Genomic DNA, 16,740 nt, shown 5'->3' with positions numbered 1-16,740 from the left:
AAACTGCAGCAGTCTGATTGGTCCTAGAACAATAGGATCCAAATTGCAGCAGTCTGATTGGTCCGAGAACAATAGGATTCAGAATGCAGCAGTCTGATTGGTCCAAGAACAATGCAGCAGTATGATTGGTTGGCAGGAACCACCCAATCATGCTCCAGATATAAGTGAATCCACAACCTGATTGGCTTACAGTAGAATTCCAGAATTAACCAATCATGTGCAGCACATTGTGTAAATAATGTATATAAAGCAGATACTTTGAGGGGACATTCATTCATTCCTCCTCACCACTATGAGCTGAATAAAGAGCATGAAATCACTTTGCGGCTCTGAGTATATTTTACCCTGCTAGCTTAGCCAATAGCCAGGGGTGATGGCAGCTGTAGTGTTACAACACCTGGGAACCCAAGGCTGAAGAAAAATGGCCAACACACCTTCTGGAAGCCGAGGCCCCACCTGCAAAAAGAGATCCTCACCTGTTGGACATTTTGTCCCTTGGTGACATATTCATTGCCAACCTTCACCCTCGGGTGGCAGAGACCCTTGAGGAGGTCGGCTGAGTTCAGGCCCATCAAGTAGGCAGATTTATCTGCATCTGGGAAGGAAAGGAAATACGTATGGTACATACTGCAGGTGGGATCCTATATTTTCTACTCCTGCAACTTATTTTTTAAGGGGTAGAGACACCTGTCTGTTTCAGCTTTGCTACGTTTCTCCTTTCTTCAATCTTAAGGTCAGTTCTCCACCTCAATCTGCAATTTTATTTTATTTTTTAAAGCAAGCCCTCACCAACAAATTCCTCCTGGTACTACACACACAATGGTACGTCATTTTGCCTGATATTTGAACCTCTGCAAAGCAATTCCCCCTAATTTAATGCATATCCCTGCCCCCCATACATACATTTTAATATAAACACCATCCTAGTACAGTGGTACCTCAGGTTACATACGCTTCAGGTTACAGACTCCGCTAACCCAGAAATAGTGCTTCAGGTTAAGAACTTTGCTTCAGGATGAGAACAGAAATTGTGCTCCGGCGGCGCGGCGGCAGCAGGAGGCCCCATTAGCTAAAGTGGTGCTTCAGGTTAAGAACAGTTTCAGGTTAAGAATGGACCTCCGGAACGAATTAAGTACTTAACCTGAGGTACCACTGTATATGTATTCCTCGTGCACACGACTTGGCTGGAGAACTACAACATTCAGAGAAGTGCTCATTTCTGAGGACGGCTGTGCTTTGGTTGATGTATTTTTCGGAAAGTGCGAATCTCACAGGTCCAACTTCAAATGTACACCAAACCCCTTTTCTCCTCTGCCCCTGCTTCTTTCCCCTTCCGCAAATCCCTTTCCCGCTTCTCCCTGACATTCCCCTTTATCCGACAGATCTCTCCCACCCTTTGCAAACCACACACCTTCGGTCCCATCAGCCTCAGCCTGCTCCTCCCGCTGTTTCTGCTTAAATTTCATGTTGCCGTAGTGCATGATGGCGCCTGTCAGCTTGTAAACCCCGACTTTCTCCTCTGGGGTGAAACCCAGGACATCAAAGGCACTCTGTGTGTATATTGGAAGGGGGGAGAAAGAAAGAAAGAAAGAAAGAAAGAAAGAAAGAAAGAAAGAAAGAAAGAAAGAAAGAAAGAGTCACAGAGGACGCTTCTCAAATTGGCACCCTTCACTTTTGACACACACACCCTGTATTTCCTGCACTCCAGGAGCTGCCAGCAGGTGGTGCTGTTCCAGTTCTGTAGCTACAAGATAGCTCCCCCTTACGGAATATGCAGAAATGGAGAAACTTACTGGAAGAGTAAGAAATTAAGATAATTTTTTAAAATAAAAGAATGGAAATGGTTTATTGAGTATTGACAGATAAATTGTAAACAGGTAAGAACACTGGCAGGGTTACTGTAATAACCTGCAGTTTTATAAGAGTATATATTTAAAGTAGATGAAGAAATGAGCAAATTAAGTTCATTTGGATATGCAGAAGATATTAAAAACAAATTTAAGAAACTGCAGAAAGAAGGAGAAGGAAGTCAAGCTTTGAAATGTTAAAATGATTGTAAAATTAGTAAAATGTCTAAACCTCAAAAGCATTAAAGAAATACAAGATAGTTCTACCCAGGAATTGCTCCACCTAGGGTTTTGGTCATCTTTTTCAATATGGTGCCCTCTGCGAGATCAAATTTTGGAGCCCCTAAATGGATCTTAACACGTGGAACCATGGCTGATCTCCCTTCCCCTCCCTGTGTTTATGCAAAGAGACTCACGTCTGTAGCCATCAGTTCGTCTGAGTCGTCGATGGAGGCCACAGTCACCTCTCCTTGGGAGATGTAGCTGTAGTCGTAGGGGTTGTTTGTGACCAGAAGCAGGTCTTTTGGGGGAAGAAACAGGGGAATGAAGAGGGGGGTTAACAGCAGACTGTGTTCAGGGCATGACTCCCCAGAAACAATCGGCTCAAAGAACGATTTGGTTACAATGCGGATATTTCACTTAAACCCATTTAAACTTATTGTAGATTTATAAAAAAATTCCTTCCAGTAGCACCTTAAAGACCAACTAAGTTAGTTCTTGGTATGAGCTTTCGTGTGCATGCACACTTCTTCAGATACACTGCATGCACACGAAAGCTCATACCAAGAACTAACTTAGTTGGTCTTTAAGGTGCTACTGGAAGGAATTTTTTTATTTTGACTATGGCAGACCAACACGGCTACCTATCTGTAACTGTAGATTTATAGTTAGACTTGTTATCGCCTGGTTTCGGAAAGACTCGCATCCTTATCAAACTGGCTTAGCAGAGTTTGGTAACTGCCCCTAATGGGGAAACGGACCAAGAAAATACAGCGTAGCTAAAGGAAAAAGGAGACAGCGTGGTTTGGTGGTTAGAGCAGTGTTTCTCAAACCTGGGTCTCCAGCTGTTTTCAGACTACAATTCCCATCGTCCTTGACCGCCGGCTAGCAAGGGATGATGGGCATTGTAGTCCAAAAACAGCTGGTGATCCGAGTCTGGGAAACACTGGGTTAGAGTGTCAGACCAGAACCTGGGAGAGACCAGGGTTCGAATTCCCACTTGGCCATTAAGCTCACTGGGTGACTTTGGGCTGCTTGATGCCTCTCCGCCTAACCTACCTGGCAGGGTTGTTGTGAGAATAAAATAGAGAGGAAGAAGAGAACCATGAGCTCCTCAGAGGAAAGATGGGATAGAAATGTAATAAATAAATAATTTTACAACTGACCGGTACCGGTACTGACTGGCGGTTGGAGGTCGGATGGCGGCTAACAGATTGAGGTTGAATCCTGACAAGACAGAAGTACTGTTTTTGGGGGGACGGGGGCGGGTGGGTGTGGGGGACTCCCTGGTCCTGAATGGGGTAACTGTGCCCCTGAAGGACCAGGTGCGTAGCCTGGGAGTCATTTTGGACTCACAGCTGTCCATGGAGGCACAGGTCAAATCTGTGTCCAGGGCAGCTGTTTACCAGCTCCATCTGGTACGCAGGATGAGACCCTACCTGCCCACGGACTGTCTCGCCAGAGTGGTGCATGCTCTGGTTATCTCCCGCTTGGATTACTGCAATGCGCTCTACGTGGGGCTACCTTTGAAGGTGACCCGGAAACTGCAACTAATCCAGAACGCGGCAGCTAGACTGGTGACTGGGAGCGGCCGCAGAGACCACATAACACCGGTCTTGAAAGACCTACATTGGCTCCCAGTACGTTTCCGAGCACAATTCAAAGTGTTGGTGCTGACCTTTAAAGCCCTAAACGGCCTTGGTCCAGTATACCTGAAGGAGCGTCTCCACCCCCATCGTTCTACCCGGACACTGAGGTCCAGCACCGAGGGCCTTCTGACGGTTCCCTCATTGCGAGAAGCCAAGTTACAGGGAACCAGGCAGAGGGCCTTCTCGGTAGTGGCACCCTCCCTGTGGAACGCCCTCCCACCAGATGTCAAAGAGAACAACTATCAGGCTTTTAGAAGACATCTGAAGGCAGCCCTGTTTCGGGAAGCTTTTAATGTTTGATGTATTATAGTATTTTAATATTCTTTTGGAAGCCGCCCAGAGTGGCTGGGGAGGCCCAGCCAGATGGGCGGGGTATAAATAATAAATTATTATTATTATTATTATTATTATTATTATTATTATTATTCTGTGGATGAGGTAAGAATAGCAATCCTGAATTTCCACGGACATCAAGATTGTTCATCCCACACTTTTCAATGCAATTCCCTTTCCTGTACTGCAGAAAGTTCACCTGCTGCACTAGGCTGCCAGAGAGCTTTATTTTGCTTGACTACTGCAATGTGCTGCTTGTGGGGCTGCCCTTGTATATAGTCTAGAAGCTGCAGATAATGCAGAATGCGGTGGCCAAACGGTTCACGGGAGCAGGCTGCTGACAACACACTACACTTCTGCTGAGAGATGGGTTGCCACTTTGCTACTGAATCAAGTGCACGGTTCTTGTGTTAATTCACGAAACCCTAAACACCTCGGGACCAAATTCCCTTTAGGACCGTATGGGCCCTTACATTCTGCCTCGATCACTGAGATCCTCTGACGGGGCATTTCTGGTGGTTCCCCCATGTCCCAAAGGCTTGGTCAGCCTTCACTAGGGACCAAGCCTTGAGTGCAGCAGGACCTGGCCGGTGGAACTCCTTGCCACTAAAGGTTCAGCAGGAATCGCCCCAGCTTTCTTTTAGGCATCCCCGAAAAGCGGTGTTGTTTAGACAGGCCTTTGAATCTGGAACCTCCTTTTAGCTAATCAGCATTTATTTGATGTTTCTACTGATGTCTTCACGAATGTTTTTATTTACACTATTGTAAATTTGTTTACAGGATACTGCCTTGCTGTATTTTTTTATGACAGAGCAGTCTATAAAATCTAAAATAAAAATAAATAAATGTGCAAACCTAAAGTTCTGGTATGCACATGAATCCCTCTAGTACCCACTGGGAACTTTGGTATATACTCTCCCCCCTTATGGAGAAACACAAAACCCAAATACTCACCCAGAAGCTCTGGCTTCTTGTTGGACAGGATCTGGTAGAATATATGGTAGTTTCTCTCAGCTTTGAGCTGGAAAATCACCCGGGACTTTTCCAGGAGATCTGAGAGAGAAGGGACGGGGGGCTGTGTGAAAACTGAATTGATACAAGCTCTGTAAAATCTAGAACAGCCAGTTACACCTTGCCCAAAAACAACAACACAAAAAACACATAGTTGCACAGGATTGGCATATATTAATTCATATATCTAGATGCAAATTTAGATATCACTACTACATATAAGTATATAACTATTGCTTATCCTTTTAGGCTCTCTCAGCCCAGCGTACAAAATCAGTTCTAAGACACTCCTTGCCCTTAGGTATAGCAAATGGTTAGGTTACTGTAGTTGCTTTTAGAGTTTGTAGAGATGGTTTCATTGCATTAGAGTTTGCTGAATTGATATTATTGTTATTGTAGCTTGTGTTTCTATTTCATTCTGTTTTTACTGTGTTTTTACAGAAAACGTTGTTTCCTGTAAATTTGTTTTAATAATAACAACTGCTACTCTTTCTTAACTGGAGTATGTATGGCTGGATAAGGAATTTGAAGAGGGAGGCAGGAGTTGCCAAGCTTTTTGGGCCAGTGGAATTTTTGGGAAAGTGCAGTGGGTGCCAGTCACAAGATGGCTGCCGTGGGGTGTGTGGCATAGTACAAGGCAGCTGTTGCAGGGTGTGGGGTGTTAAGTTGTGGGTGAACATATCAGATGACACACCGATTCTTCAAACAGCTCTTGTTTATTCACAGGCCAGAAGAGAACTGAACTGAAGGGTTCAGCCAGCCTGCTTATATAGAGTTCCACTAGAACGCAACAGTAACCATTTTCTGTAACTATCCAATCACTGAACATCACTTTCAATCCCTTATTTGCATATGTGGACCTGAACTATCTACAGTATCCTCCTACTGGCCCAGAGTGAGAACTTCAGTACATAACATGTGGCATAGCACAAAATGGCTGCCGTGGGGTGTGTGGCATAGCAAAAGACAGCTGCCATGGTGTGTGTGGCATAACACAAGATGGCTGCCACAGGGTGTGTGGCATAGCACAAGATGGCTGCCGCAGGGTGTGTAGCATAACACAAGATGGCTGCCGTGGGGTGTGTGGCATAACACAAGATGGCTGCCACGGGGTGTGTGGCATAGTACAAGATGGCTGCTGCAGGGTGTGTGGCATAACACAAGATGGCTGCCGCGCGGTGTGTAGCATAACACAAGATGGCTGCCTTGGAGTATGTGGCATAACACAAGATGGCTGCTGTGGTGTGTGTGGCATAGCACAAGATGGCTACCGCAGGGTGTGTAGTATAACACAAGATGGCTGCCGTGGGATGTGTGGCATAACACAAGATGGCTGCTGAGGGGTGTGTGGCATAGCACAAGACGGCTACTGTGGGGTGTGTGGCATAGAACAAGACGGCTGCTGTGGGGTGTGTGGCATAACACAAAATGGTTGCCGCGGGGGACAAACACAGCTGGACACACAGATCAGACGGACTGATCAAACTTCCCTTCGCAGTCTGACTTACAGGTTTCTATGTCGGCTGACGCCAACTTTCCCGTTGCCCCGAAGTGGATTCGGATGAATTTACCCTAGACAGAAAAAGGAGGGCATGACTATATAAGAGCGCTGGACTCGTGATAAAGAAGTCTTGGGTTCAAATCATCCTCTAAGCTGTGAAGTTCATGGGGTGGCTTCGGGTAAGGCAGAAGCTACCTCTATGCTCTGCCAAGCCTACCTAGCAGGGGTGTTAGGCAACAATGCCATTCTGAACTATTTTGAGGGAGAACGTGAGACCCAGAGACAGAACAACAGCAATGTTTCATTGCAATCTAGGTTGCTTTGCATGCAGAAGGTCACAGGTTTGATGCCCGGCATCTGCAGGTTGGGCTGGGGGTGTCCAACCCTGGAGAGTTGCTGCCAATTAGTGTGGACAATACTTAGCTAGATGGAGTCCTGGTCAGACTCAGCTTCCTAGGTGCCCAAGGGCATAGGCTGATATACAGGACGCACACCCCGCTTGCATCCCGGAAAAACCGGGACATCCTCCCTGCCCCCCCCCCGCCCCCCGTGAGAGCATGCCAGCCATTTTGGGTGTTATGATCTCGTATGATTTCATGCCAACATCTCACCCTGAAAAAAGCACTTTTCTTGACCTGGCGGTTTTGCACAGCACCCAAAAATGCACGTTTTTGAGGGCTTGTGAGAGCACAGCCCCTCAGAAAAGCATGTATTTGGGGCTCTGTGATCTCACGTGGGGTCTTGTGAGGGGGTGCGGACGAGAAAACGCAGTTGTGGGATTCAACACGGAAGGCAGGCAGGGCTTTGATATTTGGGGGGTCTTCCACAAGCCTCCCTAACCAGCCAGATTCACTCACAAATCGGGACGAGTTGTCGTTCCGCAAGGTCTTGGCGTTGCCGAAGGCCTCCAGCGCAGGGTTGGCCTGGATGATTTGATCTTCCAGCGTCCCCTGAAAAAGCAGAGTGAATGGTTAGGGCAGCTTAAATCCACCCCCTCCACACATCTTCAGATCCCACGTCTGCTGTGGGGAAATTCAGAGCATGCTGTGGGGAATTTTTTCCGGCTGCAGGGGTTGCCATGTTGGATTAAACACAAGGCTGCATTTGCATTGCACGGTTAGGGCATTATGATGCCCGCTTTGAACAGTCATGGCTTCCCCCAAAGCATTCTGGGAGCTGCCTCTCTTTGCTGAGAGTTGTTAGGAGACCCCCATTCCCCTCACAGAGGTACAATTCTCAGAGTGGTCTAACGGCCAATCCCTCTTCCCAGATAATTGCGAGGGAAATGGGGTGGGGTGTGTGGGGGTCCCCTAACAACTCTCAGCACCATGAATAAGCCGCAGCTCCCAGAATTCTTTGGGGGGGAAGCCATGACGGCTCAAAGCAGTACGAGACCTCCCAGTGGTGCAGCAATAAAACCACTGGCACATTCGCAAAGCTAAGCAGGGTCTGATATGGTTTCCAGTTGGATGGGAGACAGTGTGTTGAGATTCCTGCAAAAGGAGTTGGACTAGACAACACTTGGGGTCACTCTGTGATTGAAATGTACGGTGTTAATGGGGCCTTAGCCAGCTATGCCAAGGGCCTAATTCTCCCTGGGGTGGGAAACCTGCGTCTGGGCTGCACCAATTTCAGATGTAAATGGGGGTTCCCGGAACAGATTCCCACGCAAGAACGCTAGCATGTCAGAAACCAGAGTTTCTTCACATCCATGCCTTCCTTTCAAGCAACTCTCAGGGAAACTGAGTTCTCCAAAGGGCAACACCGAGACTAAGGAGGACGAAGCTGGTTCCTGAGCTGGATATGCGAAGGGAGACATTTGGGGGCCGGCTGAGGTCAGTGAGGCAGTACCACCCCAATGGACGAGCCACGGCTTTGAGAGTCACGGCTTTCCCCAAAGAATCCTGGGAACTATAGCTTAAAAGAGCACCTTCCCCAGTATCAACCATCTTGGACTTTACAATCAGCTGGTGAGGCTCAACCCGCCTGGCAGTGACAGGGCCTTTTCGGTGGTGGCTCCCCGATTGTGGAATGCATTCCCTGTGCCTCTCTTCCTCGTTACAGACTTTCAAGAGGAATTTAAGAGCATTACTCGGCTGGAAGAGGAGGCGGGAGGCCTTCGCGCAGGAGGGAAAGGCCTGCGCTTCGCGCACGATCACGATCGCTCGTGGGTACCTTGTTGGTGTTGGCGGCATCCTTCTTGCGGTCGCCGATGGCAGCGATGCTGGCAAAGTACTGGATCACCCGCTTGGTGTTCACCGTCTTCCCTGCACCGGATTCTCCGCTGGAATGAGGACAGAATACGACGGTGAGGCAGCCGGGCAGATGGGGAAGCCTGCAACTGCTTATGCAGTCAGAAAATACTTTGGATTTTCTCAACATGCCAAATGGGGAGAAGGGGGTCATTTTGAGGCACTCACGTGATGAGGACAGACTGGTTTTCTCGGTCTGGAAGGAAAGAGAGAATGTAAGAATTGCCATGCTGGTTGAGATTAAGGACCAATGTCTCTGGCATTGAGCGGCTAACCAGAGGTTGCTCAGAAATATTCACATGCAAGGTAAGGTGCTGAAAGTTGCCCCCCTCTTTTACCCTTATTATCAGGTGGTCAAAGATAGAGTCCTTCGGAACATGGAAGTTCTATTGTTAGATGTCTTCAGTAAACAGGCTATGGGTTTCCCCAGTTCTCCAATTATTTATATAAAAATGGCACTTATACCTTGTAGCATCGTGGCATGCAGTGAATTTGAGCATATTATGAGTTGCATTGAGGCGATTTTAGACTAGCTTTTCACCGCCCAGATGTTTTGGGCTACAATTCCCCGGAGCAGATTAGCCAGGAGGGTTCTGGGAGAAACGTGTCCCTGCTGCCAGACAAAATAAAAACCCCACACAAGGGCAATAGATCCTTTGTACCCGTCAACATGTATTGGTACGCGTTGTCGGAGATGGAGAAGATGTGGGGAGGGGCTTCGCTTCGCTTCTTGCCCCTGTAGGCAGCGACCACCTCAGCGTTGTAGACCGGCAGCCATTTGTAAGGGTTAACAGTCACACAGAAGAGGCCGGAGTATGTCTGGGGGGGAAGAAAGGAAAAGGGAACAAAAAGCTGAAAGGAACACACCAAGATAGAATAAAATGTGAGCTTCATACCCTCCAACATTTATCCAATGAAAATAGGGACACCCCATTCCATCATTATAATTTTACTATTTATACCCTATGCATCTTTTTGGGTTGCCCCCAGGCGCTCCAGGCAACTTCCAGCATATATAAAAACATAATAAAACATTAAACATAAAAAAACCCTTCCCTATACAGGATTGTCTTTAGACGGCTCAGGGGTCAGATAGCTCCATACCCTCCAACATTTCTCCAATGAAAATAGGGAAAGGTGGGACATTCCAGGATGAAATCAGAAACCGGCTTCTCTAAATCAGGGATGTCCCTGGAAAACAGGGACACTGAATTTTTTTTGAAGATCTAGCAAAGAAACCATAGTTGACCAAAGGGGACTACGATTCCCATCAGCCCCAGTCAGTAGCTAGACTACAAATCCCATCGACACCAAGACAATCACCGTCACGAGATGGCTGTGCTGGCTGGTGCTGATGGGAGTTCTAGTCCAAAACTTTTGAAGGGCATCCGGTTGGGGAAGGTAGCCCCCTAGATGGTGGGGAGCCCTCCCGCCGGACTTACATAGATCATCCAGGCGGCGTAGCGCTCCTTCAGATTGTAGAGGACGGCCGCTTCGTGCAGGAAGGTCAACATGGCCATGTCTTCAATCTTGTCGAACTTGGGCGGGTTCTGCTGGTGGACGTCCGCCTCCTTCACTGTCACCGTCTGGGGGAGGGGTTAGCAGAAACCATCGTCCGGATCCCACAATCAAAAACCCCGACCCGCCAATTCCCATCGGACCTTTAAGCCTCCCACTTACCCTTTTGGGTCCTGGCCTTTGACAGACGCAAAAACCACAGCCCCATTTCCGCTGTCCTCGTCGAACATTGCCAGTTCGTTGGCTTTACACTATCCTGCTCTCCTCAAAAATCATCAGAACGTGAGAAAAGCCTGCCAAAGGCCAATCTCCTCCAGCATCCTGTTCTCACGGTGGCCAACCGGATGCCCACGGGATACCCGCAAGCGGCACCTGAGCGCACACTCTCCCCTCCTGCCAACCGGTACTCATTCCTGCCTCTGACCGCAGGGGCTGAAAATAGCCATGGTTAGCTTTGTCCTCCACAAACTGGTCCACAACCCACTTTTAAAGCCATCCAGATGAGCAACCATCACTGCCTCTTGTGGCAGGGAGTTCCGCGGTTTAATGATGCGCCGCAGAAAGAAGCACATTCTTTCCTCCTGCCCCAAATCTTCCAATATTCGGCTTCGCTGCAGATGAGCGCCCTCACAAACATGAACCCCTCCTTGGCCCACCCCCACCCCCGGAGCTTTCTTGTCAATGCTCTTCACCGTTCGAGCCCCAAGGATTCTCATTCCATTAGGGGACAGGCTCTTGCTTTGCACCCGGACGGTTCCAGGAACCGCCTCTCCTGGTATACCTCACAGAGGACCTTAAGGTCCATGAATAATCATAGTTCAGAGGTCCGGGGCCCTAAGGAAGTCAGACTATCCTCCACCAGGGCCAGGGCCTTTTCAGTGATGGCTCCGACCTGGCGGAATGCTCTGTCCCATGAGACTAGGGCCCTGCAGGATTTAACCTCCTTCCATTGGGCCTGTAAGACAGAGCTATTCCACCTGGCCTTTAATTTGAATTCAGCCTGATCTTTTATTTCCCTCCCCCCCTCCCCTTTTTATGAACATTGCCCGTTCTGAGACCCCACAGCTAATTCTCCCCTGGCCTCCTCGCTGGCCCAAGTAGGACCAATTCAGCCAGCTGGCCCTGGGGAATATCTAATACTTATTTCCCCTAAATTGATTTTTGAATTTTATTATTATTCATGTTTTTATACTGTATTTTATGCTGCTTTTATAATTAAGTGTTTTAAATTTGTTGTTATAGAATCATAGAATCATAGAGTTGGAAGAGACCACAAGGGCCATCGAGTCCAACCCCCTGCCAAGCAGGAAACACCACCAGAACACTCCTGACATATGGTTGTCAAGCCTCTGCTTAAAGACCTCCAAAGTAGGAGACTCCACCACACTCCTTGGCAGCAAAGTCCACTGTCAAACAGCTCTTACTGTCAGGAGGTTCTTCCTAATGTTTAGGTGGAATCTTCTTTCTTGTAGTTTGGATCCATTGCTCCGTGTCCGCTTCTCTGGAGCAGCAGAAAACAACCTTTCTCCCTCCTCTATGTGACATCCTTTTATATATTTGAACATGGCTATCATATCACCCCTTAACCTCCTCTTCTCCAGGCTAAACATGCCCAGCTCCCTTAGCCGTTCCTCATAAGGCATTGTTTCCAGGCCTTTGACCATTTTGGTTGCCCTCCTCTGGACACGTTCCAGTTTGTCCGTGTCCTTCTTGAATTGTGGTGCCCAGAACTGGACACAGTACTCCAGGTGTGGTCTGACCAGAGCAGAATACAGTGGCACTATTACTTCCCTTGATCTAGATGCTATACTCCTATTGATGCTATACTCCTATTGTTAGCCGCCCTGAGCCCGGTTTTGAACCGGGAAGGGCGGGGTATAAATTAAAATTTATTATTATTATTATTATTATTATTATTATTATTATTATTATTATTAATTCCTGGTGCCTCCAGATACAGCTAAGTCCTGGACAGCCTCTGCCATTCAGTGTAGACAACGCTGACCTAGATGGACCAGTGGGCCCTTCCTCAGGATGAGGCAGATTCCTATGTCCCTGCCCACCTCTTTCGCAAAGTCCAGACCCTGCTTTGAAGCGGGTTGGGATAGATGACCCTTAGGGTCCCTCCCTGCAATTCTGTGATTCTGTCCTCTGATTCTTTGCACCGCCCTTGCCACAGACCTTCCCATTCTCGGTTTGCACGGTGACCATGCCTCCCTCGCGGCTCGTGACCTTGCCCTTGACAAACTCTTCCTTCTCGTCGGGCACGAAGCACTCCGTGCGGATGTCGAAAATCCGAGTCTGGGCCTCCAGGCGCTCCTTGTCCGATTTCCGGAGGTAGGGAGCCGCCGCCCCGAACTCGGCCATCACAGCGTCACCCATCCTGCGCGGCAGAAGAAGGCAGGGAGGGCATGAGAGAACCAAGAGAAAGACTGCCATCCCTGGTACCCAGCACCCCCGGTAACTTTGCAGCAAAGATGGGGAGCCTGTGACCTTCTAAGGGCTGTTGGACTCCGATTCCCATAAGCGCCAGCAACCAGCATGATGGGAGTTGCAGTCCAACAACTTGTGGAAGCTACTGCATCGTTTCTCAGTGGCCTGCTCATGCCTAGTAGTGGGAGAATCTGTCAGTTCCAGTTTCTCACAAGCTGTGGACACACCATATACAGTGGTACCTCGGGTTACATACGCTTCAGGTTACAGACGCTTCAGGTTACAGACTCCGCTAACCCAGAAATAGTGCTTCAGGTAAAAAACTTTGCTTCAGGATAAGAACAGAAATCGTGTTCCGGCGGCGCAGCGGCAGCAGGAGGCCCCATTAGCTAAAGTGGTGCTTCAGATTAAGAACAGTTTCAGGTTAAGTACGGACCTTCCGAACGAATTAAGTACTTAACCCGAGGTACCACTGTATTTTAAGCGTGCAAACGCACACCTGAGACTCTTGGGAACTGTATTTTGTTACAGGAGTTGTAGTTCTGCAAGGGGTAAACTACAGTTCCCACGATTATCTGGGCTGGTGGGAAATGTGCTTTTAATCATCATCATCATCATCATCATCTTTATTGCGGTCCAAAAACCCGTAACATAGACACAGAATAAAATGCAGATTCATACAGACAACCGCCTGGGAGAGGGAGACTAAGACGATATTTGTTTAGTCTTAAGTATGTTGATCTTTGATACGTATGACTACCGAGAGAAACTTTGCCACGGCCACTGTGATATCATTAGACTTGTCGTCCAGAAGATATTTAGTATAGTAGGCTTCAGATTTACCCGGCCAATTTGTTGGTAGGGGTTTGATGTGCTTTTAATATATGATATCTCAGTTTCTATTTTTTTCAGCCTTAAGCGCTGAATCTAGACATATATAAAAAAACACTGTGAAAATGCTTTTTAAAAAAAGTTTCAAAACACATATGCAATTCCCCATTAGCTCATCATTGCCATCTAGTGACACATTTGTATAATGCTCTCAAAACACACAAAACATTATACAGTATCTGCAGCTGTATAGCTGAGTTGGCTCTCTGCATTTCTGTATCAGTTTGCAGTGAAAACAAAAAAAAAAAGTTGCCATGAAAGTTCATAAGCATTCTAAGGCGAATCTATCGTAATAGATGCTTGAATGAGCTTTTGCCTGATGACACATTTTTGCAGATAAGACACATTTCCCCCTATACAATTCATTTCATACAATTCAGTTCATATATGGGGAGATACAGAGGGGAATCGACAGAAAGGTTGAGACAAGGTCATCCTACCTGTTAGAGCCTTGGAGGAGGAAGATTGGAGTCTGAGAAAAGAAATAAAAAGAGTTGGTGGAGGAAGAATGAGTGTCAGGCTTGAGTCAGGAACCGGTCGCTGGCCATCTTCTTGCTGAGCAGGTGGGAAAAGCAGCTGGAGCAGCTGCCTCTTAGGAAAATCTGGGCCAAAAGGTTGGTGGGTGGAAGGGGAAGGGGTTGCAAAAACTCATAGCCTTATTGAGGAGCATAAATCTCCTTCTTCCATCCAAGCAACCGCCACATTTTTCTTCGCCTGTAATAGTCACCCACTCCTCCATCCAGCCTCTAACACAGGGCTCAGCAAACTTTTTCAGCAGGGGACCGGTCCACTGTCCCTCAGACCTTGTGGGAGGCCGGACTATATTTTGAAAAAAGAACGAATTCCTATGCCCCACAAATAACCCAGAGATGCATTTTCTATAAAAGCACACATTCTACTCATGTAAAAACACCAGGCAGGCCCCACAAATAACCCAGAGATGCATTTTAAATAAAAACACACATTCTACTCATGTAAAAACACGCTGATTCCTGTACCGTTTGCGGGCCGGATTTAGAAGGCAATTGGGCCAGATCCGGCCCCCGGGCCTTAGTTTGACTACCCATGCTCTAACATCTTCCTTCTTCCCTGCTCCAACTGTGAGCCGTGGCCTCACTCGCCCCCTCCCCATAATCTCCCCCCACATGCATACAGGGAACAGTAGTTCCTTACCCACTCGTCTCCAAACCCTCCTCTAGCCCTCCTTTGTCGCCTTCCACAAAAATATTTTTCTTCTTTCTTCGATTTATGTCACACACCTCCTCTCGGGGGGGGGGGGGACGACCCTCTACTATCCCTAGGACTTTCTTACTGCTCCGGACTGGACTGTTTACATTTAAAGCAGACACCCCACAAATAATTCTGGGAACTGTAGTTCCTTAAGGGGGCAGCAACCTGCAGCTCTGTGGTGGGTAAACTACAAAATTGCTTTGGGTGGGAACATGCTTGAAATCTGCGTTAAATGTGTGGTGCACACGCAGCCCAAGTGTTAATTTCAAGTTTCCAGTCCTCAGTGCTCTCGGAGCCCTCTCTTTGCCTTCATTTTCCTTCCCTGTTTACTACAAACTCTACTCGCCCCCCCCATATTGTCTCCTTCTTCAGTCAATGATATATAAATACCTCCTCCCTCTCTGTTAACTCGCCTCTCCCTCTGCCCCCTTGTAGGTGGTAGCAAGCATCTTTCTTCAAAAGCCCCGTCATCCACAAAGCTTTTCTTCACACACCTCACCCTCGTAGGTGACCGATAGATTTTTCCCAAGCCCCCTTTGGAACTCCGGAAAAAAGACCTGTGAAACTCAAAAGCTTACTTCCACAAACCAGAACCTCCATCCTCGCAGTTTGTTTGCTCATCCCAGACTTCATTGCCCTTGCCGTACGCCTGGCCTACAAACACCAGAGAGATGCACCCAGGTGTGTCTGAACCACACAGGTAAGTAGGCAGGTGTCTGTATGCCAGAGAGGTCACTGGCACTTCCGCAAATATGTAAGCCACTTACAGATTATTGCTATCATTTGTTCAGATAATAGATCAAACTTGCTAAAGAAATAAATGTTGATCCCTACGAAAGCAAACATGGACCAACTCGTCTAGGGTCACAGCTATACTACAATCTGAAACTCTCACCCCATGGCTTCCCCTAAAGAATCCTGGGAACTGTAGTTCACGCACCACAGAGCTGCAATTCCCAGCACCTGAAATAAACTACAGTTCTCAATAATCTTTGGGGGAACGTGGTGCTTACATGACCTCAGCAGCAACAGAAACAGCATCTCAGCCCTCTTATTCCGGGTCCAGCTTGGAAGAAAATATTTACAGCCGAAAGACATTTTACTTCCTTCGCATCCTTTCCTGACCCACACGTCCGAGCCCCCCAATTAATTTATTCCCTCCACTACGCCCACCCCACAAGCCCCACCGGACACCCCCAGACCAGAAATCTCTTACGCCAGGACACGGAGGTAACTCAGCCTGGAGTCCGAGCAAGATCTGAGCCTTTGGACCAACCCCCATCCCTTTATATCCTCCTGTCCGAAATAGCATCACCCCCAGCCCAGTCTTCCACCCCCCCCCCGAAACAGGCCCGTCGCAGCTGTGAGTGACATGATGACAAGGATTCGGAGAGATGGCTCCGCGAAGGACCAGCCTGACCATGAATGGCGCTCCTCTTCATCCCTTCAACTGTCCTCCCCCCTCCGCAACCTCTCCTCTCTGCAGCCCCTGATTCCCAGAGGAGGGAGGCACATTCCTCAGGGGAGGGGGACACTGCTGTCAGTGGCTGATAAGCGTCAGGGAAGTGAGATGGAATGACAGCATGTTTCACGTCTATGCAAGTGTATGAAGATGCTAGGCAAGGGAGGGAGGCAATGCAATGATAAGGAGAAGACTTTGCCAACGGAGAGGAGAGTCTGAGAGAGGAAGGAATCATGTGTTAAAAGTGCATATCTCTAAAACAAGGGGTTTGGGGGGGGGCACAAGTTATGCTCATATTATCTGTTTTTTAAAAAAGATAAGCATTTAAAAAAATCAGCAGTTTGCAGCAATTATCCATCGATGTTACAATGTAAAAAAATGGGAAAGCAGCTAA

At 47.8% G+C, this 16,740-nt stretch overlaps 1 protein-coding gene across 1 annotated transcript in view; it reads right to left on the bottom strand.

Moving 5' to 3' along the window:
* LOC309517901 (myosin-6) overlaps positions 1-16,189 on the bottom strand; it is a 55,028-nt gene extending 38,839 nt beyond the window's left edge. Inside the window, exons 1-13 of the mRNA XM_082197468.1 lie at positions 16,101-16,189; positions 14,095-14,126; positions 12,512-12,713; positions 10,255-10,398; positions 9,475-9,631; positions 8,981-9,008; positions 8,736-8,844; positions 7,418-7,510; positions 6,568-6,631; positions 5,003-5,101; positions 2,264-2,367; positions 1,412-1,550; positions 477-595 (exon numbers count right to left, since the gene is read on the bottom strand). Coding sequence (XP_082053594.1) covers positions 477-595; positions 1,412-1,550; positions 2,264-2,367; positions 5,003-5,101; positions 6,568-6,631; positions 7,418-7,510; positions 8,736-8,844; positions 8,981-9,008; positions 9,475-9,631; positions 10,255-10,398; positions 12,512-12,713; positions 14,095-14,126; positions 16,101-16,166 — 1,356 coding nt within the window. The 5' untranslated portion in view covers positions 16,167-16,189. The remainder of the gene's footprint in view (positions 1-476; positions 596-1,411; positions 1,551-2,263; positions 2,368-5,002; positions 5,102-6,567; positions 6,632-7,417; positions 7,511-8,735; positions 8,845-8,980; positions 9,009-9,474; positions 9,632-10,254; positions 10,399-12,511; positions 12,714-14,094; positions 14,127-16,100) is intronic.
* Between the last annotated feature and the right edge of the window lie 551 nt (positions 16,190-16,740).

The sequence above is a fragment of the Podarcis vaucheri genome (assembly GCF_965113315.1).
Source record: "Podarcis vaucheri genome assembly, chromosome: 13".
Taxonomy (NCBI): Eukaryota; Metazoa; Chordata; class Lepidosauria; order Squamata; family Lacertidae; genus Podarcis; species Podarcis vaucheri.
This window is presented reverse-complemented; position numbering and strand designations above follow the sequence as displayed.